Source organism: Asterias rubens, chromosome 21, assembly GCF_902459465.1.
Source record: "Asterias rubens chromosome 21, eAstRub1.3, whole genome shotgun sequence".
Taxonomy (NCBI): Eukaryota; Metazoa; Echinodermata; class Asteroidea; order Forcipulatida; family Asteriidae; genus Asterias; species Asterias rubens.
The window spans coordinates 10,861,926-10,880,129 of record NC_047082.1 but is presented as its reverse complement, the minus strand read 5'-3'; the positions used below and the strand labels follow the sequence as shown (position 1 = coordinate 10,880,129).

Here is an 18,204-nt window from a genome sequence, read left to right as displayed (position 1 = left end):
TCATCATATACATAAAATAACAAACCTCTGAAAATTTGAGCTCAATTTGTCATCCAAGTTGCAAGATAATAATGAAAGAAAAAACACCCTTGTCACACAAAGTTGTGTGCGTTTAGATGGTTGATTTCGAGACCTCAAGTTCTAATTGTGAGGTCTCGAAATCAAATTCGTGGAAAACTACTTCTTTCTCGAAAACTATGGCACTTCAGAGGGAGCCGTTTCTCACAATGTTTTATACCATCAACCTGTCTCCATTACTCGTCACCAAGAAAGGTTTTATGCTAATAATTATTTTGAGTAATTACCAATAGTGTCCACTGCCTTTAAGCACAAGAAGTAGCTAAGCACAACAAAAGTATGCTTACAAAAATAAGTTTACCAACCAAAACAGCATGTAACATGTATAAATATGTGACTGGTATCCAACATATTTTTGCTTAGCAAAAACAAAATTGTAAGCACTATTTCCTTCTTCAGCATCTTTAAGAAATTGGTTTGGTAAAGCTACAAAGGGAATGAATTATTGAATTCGAAACTTGACTTCAGCAAAAAAAACATTTCGCTTACCTTTTTCATAATTCCAAATGGTCGATGTTTATTTATCTAAACAATGCCTTTGCGACAGTTACACACAGACAAATTTGAACTGGATAGTAAATAATATTTTATACAACTCATCCCCTAGTTATACAGTGAGATACCAAGTCAATTTATAGTAGGATAGTAAACAAAAAACTATTTTCGATTTGTTAAATAAAAATAAATATTACGTACATCTATCGTAATCCATGTTTGTTAGCGTGTAGAATTAAGGTGTTTTTATACTGTACAGCCACAACCTTTACCTCTGCAAATTCAGTAAAACATATTTTAAAAAAAAGGTATTATCTTGATAACTTTGCATTGTTAAAAGAGCACCATCTTGCCAACCTTAAATTAAAACCGATTTGTTCTAGTAGCTTAAGACGTCACGACAACCATGTTCTTTATCAGGAAAGAAGTTCCTACAAAAAACGCTTATGACGTCACGACAACCAGGTTCTTTATCAGGAGAGAAGTTCCTACAAAAAACGCTTATGACGGCACGACAACCATGCTCTTTACTGGGAAAGAAGTTCAAAAAAAAGAGAAAAAAAACCGCTTATGACGTCACGACAACCATGTCCTTTATCAGGAAAGAAGTTCCTACAAAAAAGAAACGCTTTTGACGTCATGACAACCATGTTCTTTCTCAGGAAAGAAGTTCGTACAAAATTTAACATATATACAATATTTTGTCAATTAAATTTACCAAACAAAATATTGTTGAAACATTTTGACTTGTTTTTCTAAACTGATACACAGCGACTCATTTAGCTTGATCGCATAATCTGCACGCACAGAGTTTTGTCTCTTTCCGGCTCCAAAACGAGAAACGTTTAAGCAAATTTTGTGACACAAACTTCTAATTCTGAGAAGTCAAATTAAAGACACTGGACACTTTTGGTAATTGTCAAAGACAAGTCTTATTTCTCGGTGTATCTCAACATATGCATAAAATAACACACCTGTGAAAATTTGAGCTCAATTGGTCATCGAAATTGCGAGATAATAATGGAAGAAAAAGAAAAACACCCTTTTCACACGAAGTTGTGTGCTTTCAGATGCTTGATTTTGAGACCTCTAAATCTTATTATGAGGTCTTGGAATCAAATTCGTGGAAAATTACTTCTCTCTCAAAAACTAAGTCACTTCAGAGGGCGCCATTTCTCACAGTGTAAGGTTTTATGCTTATAATTATTATTGATGAGTAATTACCAATAGTGTCCACTGCCTTTAAGTTTTTGAAGAACACGTGTGAAGAAAAGTCAAACTACTAAATGTGTCTCACATTAAAATGTGAATAATTAACACCTTTGCAAAGTTGTATCGTTTAACAAAAGTACCTAGGCGAGGTCACTACATTTCATACAATATATTGAATTTAGAGTGTTTTTAAACACCGTTACTTTTATACAATCGTCTACGCGGGTTCCGCGTCTCCCTTGGAAACATTAGAGTTCTGATCCAGTTCGGATTTTGCTCTCCGTCGGTGCATCCTCTGGATGAGAGGTACGAGAAGCAGAAAAATAGTAGCCATGACGTAGAATGCCCCCGTCATGCAAAACGATGCCGTGTAGGATCCCGTGACGTCACGCAATAACCCTGAAATGCAAATTGTAAACATATTAATTGGCAAGTAGATACACACATGGTGTTACCGCAAACCAAATAATTGATACCTCACCATGCAATGCCTCAAATCCTATTTATTAATTGTGGTTTTTACCCATACACCAATGTGTGTTTGCACTGTATACTAAGTACTTTCCCGAGTCCTGTGAACAAAATATCACAGGCATTTACTCGGGTGGTATTCGAACCAATGACCCTTGCAATTATAGGGCAGTGTCTTACCAACTAGACCACCGAGATTGCCCGGTAGCTAGAGGCACTAAGAATCCTATCTTTAGCAGTGGGTATTGTAACGATGTCATTAATAACCACTGCGGCAAGTTGCCAATCATTAAGTCTGTAGTAGGTTGTGCTAAAGTTTCCACAATTCAGTCTTCATGGTCATCAATCATCAAAGAAACACAAATATTAGCCCTATTCACACTGTGTCTCTTATCCCCGTGTACCACAGCCCCGGGACTCTTCCTACCCCACGGTTACCACGGCGCACGTTCATACTGTATCCCTATTTCACGGGGTTCCGGTTGCACGCTTCAAAAATACCCCGGGGTTTACCGTCTACCCCTTCTCCAGAGCAGGAGTCGCTATTCCCCAATGTATGTCCATTTGCTGGGGCAGACAGAGGGCAGACCGGGGGTACAGCGATCATAGTGTGAAAAGGATGGCCGTTATACCCGGGGGCAACCCCGGTGAATAGAATAGTGTGAAAAGGGCAGCTCAGAAGCAGCGGCATAGTGTTACAAGGCCTGCTTTGATCACGACGACAGGACCCCTTTAAAGGCAGTGGACACTATTGGTAATTAAAAAATACCCGTCTTCTCACTTGCTGCATCTCAACATATGCACACAAAAACAAACCTGTAAAAATTTGAGCTCAATCGGTTATCGAAGTTGCGAGATAATAATGAAAGAAAAAACACCCTTGTCACACGGATTTGTGTGCTTTCAGATGCTTGATTTCGAGATCTCAAATTCTAAATCCGAGGTCTCGAAATAAAATTCGTTGAAAACTACTTCTTTCTCGTAAACTACTCCCCTTTAGAGAGAGCCGTTTCTCACAATGTTTTATACTATCAACCTCTCCCCATTACTCGTTACCAAGCAAGTTTTTATGCTGATAATTATTTTGAGTAATTACCAATAGTATCCACTGCCTTTAATGTGCATAAAAGTTGTTGAGACTGCATGACTCGCAATCACAAGGTTGTAGGTTCGGATCCTACCAAGCTAAACGCTGCTTTCACATTGACTAACTGTTGTCGTCTAGTTAGTTACTGAACTACAATTTATAAATTAACTGCAACTCATAATCATGGAAGATTAATAAATGTTTGTATGAGTGAGATTGCCTGTTTTCCCTTGTATGAGTTTGTCGATTCCATAGACGGTAAGATCAAACAAACAAACAAACAGACATACCTTTAGTAAATATGTATCATCCACCCCTTGCTTACCTGCTGTAAAACCACCCGCAAACACTCCACAGCTATCGAAGAACATGGCCAACCCATAACTCGTAGGCAAGCCTCTTAGACTGACGAGGTCCCTTAAGACGACAGGTACAAGTGGGTACACCGATCCAGAGGAAAAACCAATGGTGAGGGAAGCAACGATCACACCAACGTACGTGGTAGCGATGGCTTGACCAAACGCACCAATCACACCCAACACGAGGGCGATGATGTACGCTGTGGTGGCTGACACCAGTCCGCGATGAATGAAAAACCCGTGGGTTAGTCTGGTGAACGTGGAGCCGGCACCGAGCGACGACAGCGCCATGCCGGCCATCTGGGCGTTCACACCCACAAGGCTCGTGCGGGCAACCACGTGCGAAGTCACCGAATAAAACGCGCAGGCCTGGAAGAAACTCACCGGGCACACAAGCACGACTGCCCCTACGTACAACAACCAACGGTTGATTCGGACACTAAGGCGGTCTATGGAAAAACGCTTCTTACGTTTTGATTGGTCAATGTGAGCACTGATCTCCTGCGAGTGGTCAGAAGTAACCTCGAGATCGTTTAATGCCCGAAGCTCTAGCGAGTCTATTGGCTTTATATTTTGTTCACAGCAGTCACCATTAGGTACAACTGCGTGGACTTGAACTTCAGTGTGTATTGAAAGACTCTCCGTACTTTTAGTAGTAGCGTCTGGAATATCCAACAATGGACACCTTGATGAAACACAAGGAATGGCTGTACCGTTACAAACACCACCACCGTTTACATCACTAGTTTCTCCCGCAGAATTCTCAATGACGTCACAGCTTTCATGGTGTTCATTCTCCTCCTCGGCCTCATTCTCGTCGATTCTCGTGTATCGCGCGAGACGAGTTTGTTCTAGATCATTTAGTTTCTCTAGGCGTCTTAAACGTACCGGTCGAAAGAGGGCGGCAGCGGCCACCGTGTGCATGGCAAAGGCACCCTGTATCAGGAAAGACCCTCTCCATCCATAGGTATCTACCAGGTAGTCTAGAAGAGGCGGACAGATGAATATGGCTAGGCCCGGACCACTGAAGGCGAGACCGTTGACTATGGCATAGCGCTTCTTGAAGTAGTGTCCAAGTATCACGGCGGCTGAGACGAAGACTAGACCTGACCCTATACCTGGAATTATAAAAACAAAACTAACAATTTTTAGTTTCACAGGCGTAGCGTCTGTCAGTCCCTAATCTTGAATTGAAAGTGTACAATTGGACATACAACAAGAACTGTGTGTAATTTTCTTTGTTTCAAATGTAAAATTAGGCCTACATAATTAAACATTATTTTAAAAATAAAAAAAATTCAGCAACTTGCTGCCATTCATTTTGGAAGCGTTTATCATAGTACGGACGGTGTGATGGTTATGTGTCTTTGATAAACACAAGCAATGAATGCGGCGCATGGTCAGAGTATGTCTTAAGAAAAACATATTATTTTGGCTTTTGGGAAGCAGCCGACTTTACGCAACTGCGTAGGTCCATCTGCGCAAAGTGTATGCTGACGCCAGTTGCTCCATAAACGTTGCGCAAGTGGCAAGTTTCGTGATATCGGCTGCAGGACTAGAAGCAGAGTTTGTTCTTTGTAACCAGCAACGGCAGCCATTTTGAAACTTGTTGAAAATCGCTTGTTGTTCTTCCCATTATTTTTCTAAAATTTAACAACCAGCACTTGACCACCAGCCTTTGGTCAGATAAGCCCCACAATGAATGTTCAATGAAGTACCTAAAACAGCCTACCTGTAATTAGACCTAATGTGATGAAGATGTTGATACTCGATTGAGCGAAGGAACTTGCAATAAATCCCCCAGATACAGCGATACCACCGATGAGGGCAGTCGTACGACAGCCGAACTTCTTTACACACACACTTCCAATTGGACCTGTATAAGTCAAATCACGGTGGACGCTTATTATTATAAGGGGACACGTTGCCTCGGGTTGGGCGCTTTTGGGCTATAAAATACGTTTGTTTTTAAATTATTGAGTGTTACATTTGCATCGATCAAACAATTATCCCTCTAGATTGCGTGTCTTCCCTCTTACTTTATGATCCAACACGTCCGCCACTTTAATTAGTCAAATATTTGCTTCCCTCCAACCAAATTAATTTCGTAACACTTTACTTAGATCTGGATGCCCATGGGTTTGACAAATTCAAAAAAGAAAAATAGACCCATTTACTTTGTGCCATATTGTTGATTTCCCCTTTCCAGCGCATTGGGGACCTCACGTTCAATTCAATCAATTCTCCAAAAGACGATCAGAGAACACTGATCGAAACGTTGAGTTGAAACCAACGGTTATGTTCAGAACAACCCCAACTCATTTAGAGATTATCATTACATGGTGTTAAACGCAAACCTTAATGCTATGATCGTATTTCCACACTGCAAAGTTTCAAATCATACTTTTCAATTCAACTTGACAAGTATTTCCATGTACATTACACAGGTAAAATAAAGACGGTCTTTTGAACGAATATATCCAAAAACATTGGTAATAGTTTTATTATGAGAGACACTAAAAATGCAGGCAAATAGAGACATATTCAAAAGAATTTGTGCAAAATCAGTAAAGTATTTATTGTGTTTGTATTATTTAAAGCAGCTTATAAACGCTTCCTTGTGTCTAACAATTCATACATAATGTACCATGGAATTGATTCAAGATTATCACACACTTACATGTAGCTGACAGCAGCGTTGACCCTGAACTTATAACCCAGCCTAGCTCAGCAGCGCTCATTTCGAACTCGTGCTGGAGTGGGCTGAAGTAGACTCCGCTACAAAGCAGAGTACCCATTGTCAGAAACATCTCCGTGAACGCACCCAGTGCAACAAGCCATCCCCATCCACCGTCCGGCGGCTCGAAATCAAGGCTAGCAGAAGATTCCCGCAGGCGCTGTTGCTTCCCCTGTCTGACCATGCTGTTGATTTTGTCAAATCTACGCCTGGTGATAAAAAAATATATGATTAAGAGATGTCGCTATCAGATAAAAATAAACATGGTAAATAAATTCTGCTGATTAAAATGTATACATCTAAGCTCAAAAAAGCAAATCGGCTTGGGTGTGCTGAAGCGGTTGAAATCAGCAATCAACCAGGCGTATAGTAGGAGACAAATACATCAAGGCAATTCACTCTTCGGCAAGACTGGAAAATAACAAATGCTGTTTTTTAACCATCGGTTTGGTTTTGTTTAGGGGCGAACAGCTCAAAGTCAAACATCACTTCATTCGGAAAACAATTTTATTTAACAATTGTGCACGTGATACAGAGTCGTCAAAAATAATACACAATACAAAAATTACTTTTAGTTTTATTCTAAAATTGTAACGATTATGAAAGTCATGTCAGATACTTAAAGGTACTGGATACTATTGGTAACTACCAAAATAATTGTTAGCATAAAACATTACTTGGTAACGAGTAATGGTAGCTGTTGGTAAGTACAAAATAATTATTGTGAGAAACGGTTCCCTCTGAAGTAACCTAAATTTTCCACGGATTTCATTTAGAGACCTCAGATTTAGAATTTGAGGTCTCGAAATCAAGCATCTGAAAGCACACAAAAAAAATTCACAGATTTACAAATAACATACAGGGTTTACAGAAGGTAATGGTGAAAGACTTCTCTTGAAATATTATTCCATGAAATGCTTTACTTTTTGAGAAAACATTAAAACAATATCAATTCTCGATATCGAGAATTACGGATTTATTTTAAATGCATGTCACGACACGGCGAAACGTGCGGAAACAAGGGTGGGTTTTCCCGTTATTTTCTCCCGACTCCGATGACCGATTGAGCCTAAATTTTAACAGGTTTGTTATTTTATATATAAGTTGTGATACACGAAGTGTGGGCCTTGGACAATAATGATTACCGAAAGTGTCCAATGGCTTTCAGCAGATTGCATTGTAGCGTTTAACCTTGCACCGTTTGCACGACAAAAAAAATGTTAAATTGAATCTCAACAGATTAAAGAGGTCCTTGAGGACAAAATAGTTTGTGGGTGGAATATTTGCTTAAAAGCACGGACTCTATTGGTTTACAATTACTCAAAATGATTGTTAGCATTACTTGGTAACGTGCAATGGAGAGCTGTTGGTATAGTCTAAAAACATTGTAAGAAACGGTTCCCTCTGAAGTAACGTAGTTTTTGAGAAAGAAGACATTTCTCGCTTAAATATTTGAATATATTCGAGACCTCAGGAGGTCTCGAAATCAAGGCATATGAAAGACAACTTGTGCAACAAGGGTGTTTGTCTTCAGATCTCGCAACTTCGACGACCAATTGGGCTCAAATTTGCACAGGTTTGTTATTGTATGCATATGTTGAGATAAACCAAGTGAAAACACTAGTCTTTGACAATTACCAAAAGGTCTTATGTGCCTTTAAAGGGGTCCTTGATGTCACAAATAGTTTGTGGATAAAATAAAGGCAGTGGACACTATTGGTAATTACTCAAAATAATTATCGGCATAACACCTTACTTGGTAACAAGTAATGGGGAGAGGTTGATGCTATAAAACATTGTGAGAAACAGCTCTCTCTGAAGTGACGTAGTTTTGGAGAAAGAAGTAATTTTCAACGAATTTGATTTCGAGACCTCACGTTTAGAACTTGAGGTCTCGAAATCAAGCATCTGAAAGCACACAACTTCGCCTTGACAAGGATGTTTTTTTCTTTCATAGTTATCTCGCTACCGGCCCGTACGTCCGCGTTGCATAATAGAAGCCTGAACACATAAGGGACATGACAGAATTTATTTGGTTTCGGATTTTAAGTAAATTTAATCCCCTATTATTCCCTCTTTAGTTAACATAATCACGATAACGTATCCACAGCAGTTTAAATAAAAACAAGCCTTGTGTACTTAAAGGGGAACACTGCCTTCAAATCTAACAAAATATTGCCGTTTCGCATGTCTCCAGACCTTTTTTTTTTTAAGACACTGGACAATTTGTAAATACTCAAAACAATTGTTAGCATAAAACCTTACTTGATTACGAGTATTTGGGGAGCTGTTGATAGTATAACACGTTTTAAGAAACGGCTCCCCTTGAAGTAACGTAGTTTTCGAGAAATAAGTAATTTTCCATGAAATTTATTTCGAGACCTCAGAATTAGATTTTGAGGTCCCGAAATCAAGCATCTGAAAACACACAACTTCGTGTGGAAAGGGTGTTTTTTTCTTCGACGACCAATTGAATTGAAATTTTCACAGGTTTGTTGTTTTGTACATATGTTGAGATACACCAAGTGAGAAGACTGGTCTTTGACAATTACCAAAGGTGTCCAGTCTCTTTAAAGGCAGTGGACACTATTGGTAATTGTCAAAGACTAGCCTTCACTGTTGGTGTATCTCAACTCTCAACATATGCATTACATAACTAACCTGTGAAAATTTTAGCTCAATCGGTCATCAAAGTTGCGAGATATTAATGAAAGAAAAAAACACCCTTGTCAAACGAAGTTGTGTGCATTTAGATGGTTGATTTTGAGACCTCAAGTTCTAAATCTGAGGTCTCGAAATCAAATTCGTGGAAAATTACTTCTTTCTTGAAAACTATGGCACTTCAGAGGGAGCCGTTTCTCACAATGTTTTATAACAACAACCTCTCCCCATTACTCGTCACCAAGAAAGGTTTTATGCTAATAATCATTTTGAGTAATTACCAATAGTGTCCACTGCCTTTAAGAGGTGTTCACGCAGTTAAGGTCTAAAGCACCTACACTCCGGTGTGTTGCAGTTGCAGTTAGTAAGTATAGTGATTGAATAACAAAGGTGAAGGGGCTCCGTGGTCTCAAAACTAGGACCGACCATTCGCACATTGTAATCACTAAATATAAAGTGTCATTAGCTTACCAACAAATATGAAAATCCTCAAACTGGCATTCTTAAGAAACTGCTTGTACTGTAGGCTACTAAATACTATACCGTGGGCACCGCGTTGGGCTTGCAATTTACCGAAGTTACCCGTAGGCCTGCATAGTAAGCGGCCTGCGTGAATAGCGAACTGAATGCATCCGATCCAGTAAATCGTATAATTGCTTGTGCAACCAGTGTACTGAATTCATGGCCGAATGGTATGGATGAATAAAGCCGAGCAACAACCAAAAGATTAATGCCCAGTTCACCTACCATTTAATACAACCGTATCACTATCTGTTACCCCTGCGACATTATGGTGATTCACTCTATGGTCTATACACTGCTCACACAAGCTCGAATGGTGTATGGAATTGTACAACAGACGGACTCGGTCTCTGATGACAGTCTAGTCTATATCCATGGTAATCAAGTGACCATGGAGGAAGGTTAGGGCAAATACCATACCATCCATACGCAAGGGGCGTCAACAACCGTCAATGCTCCATACGTGTACTAAACCTCCATCCGAGAGTTGAATGTTGCCTTCCTTATAAACTTACCTGAACCATAAGTATTCAAAACAAACCGTGCTCCACTTTAAGATACAGAGTACAGATCAGCCCATTGGTGCTGCTGGTGCCCGTTGAATGTTTGGGTTTCTGTAGGGGTTTAGTGTTTACTGTTGATCCTCAGCAGTATACAAACTTGTATGTTATGTCCATAAGTTACATCTCCATGCGCTTAAAATCAGCAATGCACCGGTTGCTTGTTCGATGCCAAAGATGAACCCTGGACGTATAGAGAAATGGGACATATGCAGTGATTATGAAGACCTTCACAGCTAGCTAGAACTCCAATATGAGCATGAACTGGTGTCACAACCATACAGCTCAAACTTGTAATTGTATCCCATTCAATCTCCCGTCTCGGATCATTGAGATTCTCTACGGTAGGATGAAGCATAGCTCTCCTTGACGATCACCCCGGAAGCTGCCATCCGTAAAAGCCTGTTGTAAAACGGTCATGGACACCGCCATGCCATTAACATAAACTCACTCCAGAATATAACAACACCGCATTGTTATTTCTCAGTTCTCGTTTCTGTGTGATTGTTTTGTGTATAATAGACAACCCACACTCTACCACCAGACACCTTGTGTTTTTACATGCAGATTATATTGGAGAACTAACCAAACATATGTACACACTACTAACTACACCAACTGCTGCATGAGTAAACTTGCAGGCAGCAGAGATAGAGCGACCCGGGACTATCGTGCTTTGACGTCACACTTTGTTGACATACAGCGACCTTTACTACCAACTCGACGTGGGACCGATTTGGTCCGGTAATGGAGGAATGCGCAGGGGCAATTTAGTGCCTTCTTCAATGTTTTAAAGGAACTGGACACTATTGGTAACTAGTCAAAATAATTATACGCATAAAACCTTACTGGGTAAAACGAGTAATGGAGAGCTGTTGTTGACAGTACAAAACATTGTGAGATAAGGCTCCCTCTGATGTAACGTAGTTTTTGAGAAAGAAGTAATTCCTCACTCGAATATTGAATTTGATTTTGAGACCTCAGAATTATAGATTTTGATTTCTCGATATCACGCATCTGAAAGCACTTACTGTACACAACGTGCGGGGTTTTTTTTCTTCCATAATTCTCTAGGAACTTCGACGACCAACTGAGCTCAAATGTTCACAGGTTTGTTATTTTATGATTATGTTGAGATACACCAAGTGAGATTTTGACAATTACCAAAGGAGTCCATAACACGACTTTAAAAAATCATTTACGCACTAGGGTCTAAGAATGTCATAAGTCAATAAATTCAATTTAATGTACTTAGTTTTCAATGACAAACTCGGCAATACCCAGTAGAACTATTATATTCCTGCGTTGGTGGAGCAAAAATCTCCCTTGGGAACTGCATTTTGTTTCTTCTTTTTTCTTCAAGGAACATTTAGAAGTAGAAAAAACTCGTCTAAGATCGCAGATTTACGAAAAACTAACACGGTCGAATCATGGTCTATAATGATGAAGATAGTAGAAAACATCCCTTGAAATATTTATGTCTGAAATGTCAAATTTGATATCAATCAAACAGAGTTTATTTCCAGTTTATCGCTCAGTGAGCATCTTTAATACTCTTCTTACTTCTTTTTATCGATGTCATGCAAAATGTGTAATCTGTTTTTCACTATTTTCTCGTGACCAAGATGGCTGATCGATCTGAAACTTATACATGTATGTCAGTTTTTGTTTAATGGTAGATTAAATAGTTTAAAGGCAGTGGACACTATTGGTAATTACTCAAAATATTTATTAGCATAAAACCTTTCTTGGTATCGAGTAATGGGGAGAGGTTGATGATATAAAACATTGTGAGAAACGGCTCCCTCTGAAGTGCTATAGTTTCCGAGAAAGAAGTAATTTTTCACGAATTTGATTTCGAGACCTCAAGTTTAGAATTTGAGGTCTCGAAATCAAGCATCAGAAAGCACACAACTTCGTGTGACAAGGGTGTTTTTTCTTTCATTATCATCTCGCAAACTCGATGACCGATTGAGCTCAAATTTTCACAGGTTTGTTTTTGTATGCATATGTTGAGATACAGCAATTGAGAAGACTGGTCTTTGACAATTACCAATAGTGTCCACTGTCTTTAATTATTCATGAGATGGTCACTTTAAATTAAACAAAATATTGTGCATACCTGCTGTTGTAACTTTATTGCTAGACTTTTCCAATGGTCAAGTTGATCTCATCTCTTGTGACTCAATTGAAATGTCCTTCTTCCCGCGATCGAGCACTGACTGCCGCAAGAGAAACCACCAAAACGGTGTAAAACTGTGCTGAAATTCAAACAGTCATATAACCTTCTAATCTTCACAAATTCACAAAATAAAACTCTCCAGTTCACAAACCTCTCCCACAAACAACCAGAGAATGGGCAAACAACAGCCATTCAGCTCCGTCAACACAATGTTCAGCAGTCATTATTAACTCTGGATGTGAATTTAATGGCACACTATCGAGGTCCTTTTTAAATCTCTGCTGGTGTGTGAACGAGTGTGTCTTCTAGAATCTTACAAAAGAGGTTTTCCTATGCAAACATGCATATCGGTGTCACCGTCATGGGTCGAGAGGTCCACTATTCTGTCTTGTGGAGAACTTCGTTGTCCATACTGTTGCGTAAGGGTGGGTTGTTGTTTAATATTCACCATGGAGACAGACGACCACTCTAGGTATGTGAAACAACAATGAGCATTCTGGAACTGGAAGAGTTCATTATTGGTGTTTGTAACTGTGCACGGCGTGAACAAAATAAGAAGTAAATACTAAATAGTAAACTTGCGGATACAACCATGTGTAAGATCTCTTTTGATGGCGTGTAAAGGAGTCTGAAAAAAGCCGGTGTGGTCTCGACGTTTCGAACAGTACTCTGCTGGTCTTCAATTTCGACGTTTCGAAGACGAGCAGAGTAAACTGTTCGAAATGTCGAAATTGAAGACGAGCAGAGCAGAGTAGGCTGTTCGAACTGTCGAGACAAATACCGGCTCTTGTCAGAGACAAACACTTCCATTAAACGAGTAGCTAAAGGTACCCGCAAGTTTGCTATTTTAGTATTTACTGGAAGAGTTACTGGATTTTCTTTAAGAGGGATGTTGCCCCGACCACGGATCGGTTCCCGCTGAATCACCGAATCTCAAAAACAGCTCCCTATGAACAAAAACCCTGACATGCGCAGTCCAGATTTGGTGGCTCGTTGACAGCCGTGTTGGATGAGTCAACGTGAGGATGTTTTCTTTACCGGACGTTTCCGTCACTACGCGTACGCAGAGTTTGATGGAGACGTAGAAGTTTGTTTTGTCTTATTATGATCTTCCAAGAATTGTGTGTCACTCACGCAATGCGATTGGTAGTCTCAGTAAATAATTATTGTCGTGATACATACTGCAGAAGACTTTCCTTGAAGATTCATATAGGGTGCGTTCGTTTAGCTTCCCTGTGTCTACCCCGCGGGGGAGCCCCTGACAAGAGCTAAACGAACGACCATTCACCGCTCTCGTAGTGACGTCATGTACCTGGGGCCAGCCCCCAAGTGACCCACTCCAAAAGCAGGGCACTGCGGGCTGACCCGGGTGAGCCCCTGGCACAACGTCAAAGCTATTCGAACGCACCAGGGTCGACCCAGGGAAGCTAAACGAACGCACCCATAGAAACTCACGTCCCATTGAAAAAGCAGGGCACTGCGGGCTGACCCGGGTGAGCCCCTGGCACGACGTCAAAGCTATTCGAACGCACCAGGGTCGACCCAGGGAAGCTAAACGAACGCACCCATAGAAACTCACGTCCCATTAAAAAACGCCACATCATGTATATCGTATGGTGTGTCCCGCTGTGTACATTGTTATTTTGGTGTAACTTTTACCATAGTGACGCCACAGGCATATAACTCTGGTTGGATTTGAACTCACGACCTTGCCATTCTACAGCAGAAGTCTCACAAAAACGACTGTTAACGGGGCAATGGAATCCGGTATTTTAGCAGCGGGCACTGCAACAATGTAATTTTCTTTTCTTATCCTAAGTGAGGCCTTAAGCAACTCATACATTAAGGGCAATTAAATGTGCATTAAAGACAGAGGACACTTTTGGTAATTAATACTCAAAATAATTATTAGCACAGCCGTCGATTTCACAAAGAGTTAGGACTCGTCTCATCTCGAGTTAGGACGAGTAACTCGTCTAACTTAGGATTAATCTTAAGGTCTACATGCTACAGTGCAGGGTTGGGACTCGTCCTAAGTCCAAAGATTAGTCTTAAGTTAGGAAGAGTTTTGTGAAATCGACGGCTGAACCTTACTTGGTAACGAGTAATGAGTAGAGGTTGATAGTATAACACTTTGTGAGAAACGGCTCCCATTGAAGTAACGTCACGGTTTTTGAGAAAGAAGTAATTTTCCACGAATTTGATTTGGAGACCTCAGAATTAGATTTTGAAGTCTCGAAATCAGGCATCTTAAAGCACACAACTTCGTGTGACAAGGGTGTTTTTTCTTTCATTATTATCTCGCAACTTTGACGACCGATTGAGCTAAAAATGTCACAGGTTTGTTAATAAATGCATATGTTGAGATACACCGAGTGAGAAGACATATCTTTGACAACTACCAATAGTGTCCACTGTCTTAAAAAAAAAGTTACATTATGTTTTCAAGTGAAATTTCTAACATCCTAAGAATTAATGCAAATTCCAAAGCGGTTGTTTCCTTTATGGTAATTACTAGTTCCCGGGAACTCGAGTGTATAATGAAAAGATCCTTTCCGGTTCCTGATTTCTAGTTATCTTCGAACAGTGCAATTTATCGGAGAGTGAAATCTTCCTTAGAAGTACTATAGAGAAGGGTTTTCATAATTATTGTTTTTTTTTTTACAATTTAAATGTGAGCATCTTGAACGAACACATTAAAATGAGTTTCAGCAAAGATCAGTTATTGTCTTTTTCGTTCAAGCTTGTCTTTAAATATGTATGAAACGAACGAGAATTATTATTATTATTATTGTTATTAATGCAATCGTCTACAATAGTTGCGTTCGTTATAGCTTCCCTGGGTTGACCCGGACCTGCCCCCGGTGCGTTCGAATAGCTTTGACGTCATGCCAGGGGCTCACCCGGGTCAGCCCCCAGTTCCCTGCTTGTGGATGGGTCACTTGGGGGCTGGCCCCAGGTACGTGATGTCACTACGAGAGCGGTGAGTGGTCGTTCGTTTAGCTCTTGTCAGGGGCTAGACCCAGGGGGACAGCGGGGTAGACCCAGGGAAGCTAATCGAACGCAGCCAATATGTCGGATGGAGGGGATTCTAGACACCGAAAGAAAACCACGTGTTAAATGCTAACCCCCTGCGTTTTGATGGAATTGTGCGTGCGACACTTCCTGTGAGCTCAATTAACCGTATAAACACGTCTTCCTTTCAAAAACATCAACTAGACCTTCTTAAGCCAATCGAAGTAAACATGTCTGAACAAGCAATACCGGCATACATGACGCTGCATTTCAAGCTGCCGAAAACGTTACATCAACTTTATAAGTTCACAGTGGACACTATTGGTAATTGTCAATAATCAGTCTTCACAGTTGGTGTATCTCAACATATGCATAAAATAACAAACCTGTGAAAATTTGAGCTCAATCGGTCGTCGAAGTTGCGAGATAATAATGAAAGAAAAAACACCCTTGTCACACGAAGTTGTGTGCTTTCTGATGCTTGATTTCGAAACCTCAATTTCTAATCAACTTGAGGTCTCGAAATCAAATTCGTGGAAAATTACTTCTTTCTCAAAAACTACGCCACTTCATAGTGAGCTGGTTCTCACAATGTTTTATACTATCAACCTCTCCCGATTACGTGTAATCAAGAATAGTTTTATGATGATAATTATTTTGAATAATTACTATTGAATAGTTCCTACTGTCATTAATATATAATTTCATTTTGGATTTGACCTTGACTTAATGCAGAGTGAACACGCCTTTGAAACGCTCTATTATACCAGCGGCAACATATGATGTGTCCTATTCACAATGTATTTGCTCGTCAGCTGTGAGAAATGTTACACTTTAAACAGGTACGAGGCCATTCTTGTATGTGCATTACATAAATACATGTATTAATAATATTGAGTTTTTATATAGCGCTTTTTCACTCCCTACGGGTGTCTCAAAGCGCTTCAAGATATTACCTGGTCACTGGGCCTTAATTCACTCCTTAAACCATCTCAGCTCCCTGGGGAGTATACAGCCTCGTGCAACAACTGCGCTACTCGGCTAAATCAATCACATCTCTGCCCTCACAGGTACCCATTTACCCCTGGGTGGAGAGAAGCAATAATAGTTAAGTGTCTTGCTCAGGGACACTAGTGTCACGACCGAGATTCGAAGTCACACTCTGCTGAACAGAATCAGCAGAGCTTGAATTCGGAGCCCTTAACCGCTCGGCCACGACACTACCACAAACATGGCAGAAACTTATTGAAAACAACATACGAGGAAAATGGGCCAGTCCGGCGGACCTCGTTATAACGGGAGTCGACTGTAACATGACGTGTCAGGCCTATGTGTGAAAGGAACAACTGTTTTCTCAATGCGTTAAAGGAACACGTTGCCTTGGATCGGTCGTGTTGGTCTTTGAAAAGAGTTTTGATAACCGTTTGTTATAAAATGCATATGGGTAGAAAGATGTTGTAATAGTAGAATACAATGATCTACACAAATATGCCTCGAAATTGCGTGGTTTCCCTTTTTACCTCGTCCAATAACACGATCGGCCATTTTTTTATGGTAGTCAACATTTTGACTCTCATAAATAGCCGACCGTGTTCGCGAAGTAAAAAGAAAACCGTGCAATTTTGAGTGATACTTGTGTGGATCATTATATTTTTCTTTTAACACTTCTTTCTAACAATAATATGCATTTCATAACAAACGGTTTCAAACGCTTTTATAGACCAACTCGTCCGATCCAAGGCAACGTGTTCTTTAATGGTTTGTTTGCGTGCTTGCATGCAATGTCATTTTACAGATGAGTGCGGTTGCAACTCTTGCGATGAATTAATCATGTGGACAAATAAAATACTGTCCACAAAGACATGTTATTGTTTGTTGTTGTTTGTTGTTGTTTAGATTGTCGTCCCTTCGAGGGAACTCAGCAAACTCCCACAAGAGGATATAAACACCAAGCATGGCAACAACCAATCTCTCTCATACAAACATTGGTTTATATCGTCTAGGATTGTGAATTGTATAAATCTAGAAATTGTAATTTGGTGACTAAGAAAAAACATTCTCTTGGCGGTTGCCTAAAAGTTATCTGTAAAAATATACCTGTGTGACATGGCCTTTAAAGTCATTGGACACTTTCTGAACAGAACAAAAATTAAAAGTTCACAGATTTACAAATAACTTCAGACAGGGTTTACAGAAGGTAATGGTGAAAGACTTCTCTTGAAATATTATTCCATGAAATGCTTTACTTTTTGTGAAAACATTAAAACATATATCAATTCTCGATATCGAGAATAACGGATTTATTTTAAACACATGTCATGACACGGCGAAACGTGCGGAAACAAGGGTGGGTTTCCCGTTAATTTCTCCCGACTCCGATGACCGATTGAGCCTAAATTTTCACAGGTTTGTTATTTTATATGTAAATTGTGATACACGAAGTGTGGACTTTTGGACAATACTGTTTATCGATGTTGTGCGATTGCTTTAAAAAAAAAAACAGCTTACATGAAGGCAAAAGTACAATCTTGACAATTTGTTTTATTCTCATAACTTTGCCCTCCAATCAAATGAAAAAAGAATCTACCCATAAGTTAATAACAATAATAATTGTTTTGCATTCATATAATAATTTCGTAAACAATTCTACTACCTCTCTTTTACCACCACCATCATAAAAAGGGTAAACAAATTCAAGCAAAGCCTTTGCGACGTGCCAAAGAATGGCTGCAAACTATTGTGAAGCCAATTAAATTTGACGAGTGGTCAACATTAGTTCTTTAAAAACAAAGAACAATTTACATCACTTTCACCGATGTAAAGGA

The 18,204-nt window shown here is 39.8% G+C and overlaps 1 protein-coding gene across 2 annotated transcripts; it reads right to left on the bottom strand.

Annotated features, from left to right (window-relative positions):
- Nucleotides 1-1,753: 1,753 nt before the first annotated feature.
- Nucleotides 1,754-13,264, bottom strand: LOC117304889 (monocarboxylate transporter 13-like). 2 transcript variants are annotated; one of them, XM_033789533.1, is made up of 6 exons: nt 13,223-13,264; nt 12,305-12,866; nt 6,383-6,648; nt 5,435-5,578; nt 3,669-4,820; nt 1,754-2,184 (listed from the first exon to the last, which is right to left on the bottom strand). In XM_033789533.1, exons 3-6 carry the CDS (start codon nt 6,621-6,623, stop codon nt 2,003-2,005), a joined length of 1,719 nt encoding a protein of 572 aa, XP_033645424.1. In that variant the 5' UTR covers nt 6,624-6,648; nt 12,305-12,866; nt 13,223-13,264; the 3' UTR covers nt 1,754-2,002. The 2 variants fall into 2 exon arrangements, with proteins under 2 accessions (XP_033645424.1, XP_033645423.1); XM_033789532.1 differs by lacking the exons at nt 12,305-12,866; nt 13,223-13,264 and adding an exon at nt 10,138-10,787.
- Between the last annotated feature and the right edge of the window lie 4,940 nt (nt 13,265-18,204).

What these genes read in the sequence shown, in the direction of transcription:
- LOC117304889 (XM_033789533.1), bottom strand. Translation starts at nt 6,623, where the DNA reads ATGGTCAGACAGGGGAAGCAACAGCGCCTGCGGGAATCTTCTGCTAGC. An exon ending in AACGCTGCTGTCAGCTACAT is followed by an intron (nt 5,579 to 6,382) that starts GTAAGTGTGTGA and finishes TGACTTATACAG; the next exon opens with GTCCAATTGGAAGTGTGTGT. An exon ending in CACATTAGGTCTAATTACAG is followed by an intron (nt 4,821 to 5,434) that starts GTAGGCTGTTTT and finishes TTATAATTCCAG; the next exon opens with GTATAGGGTCAGGTCTAGTC.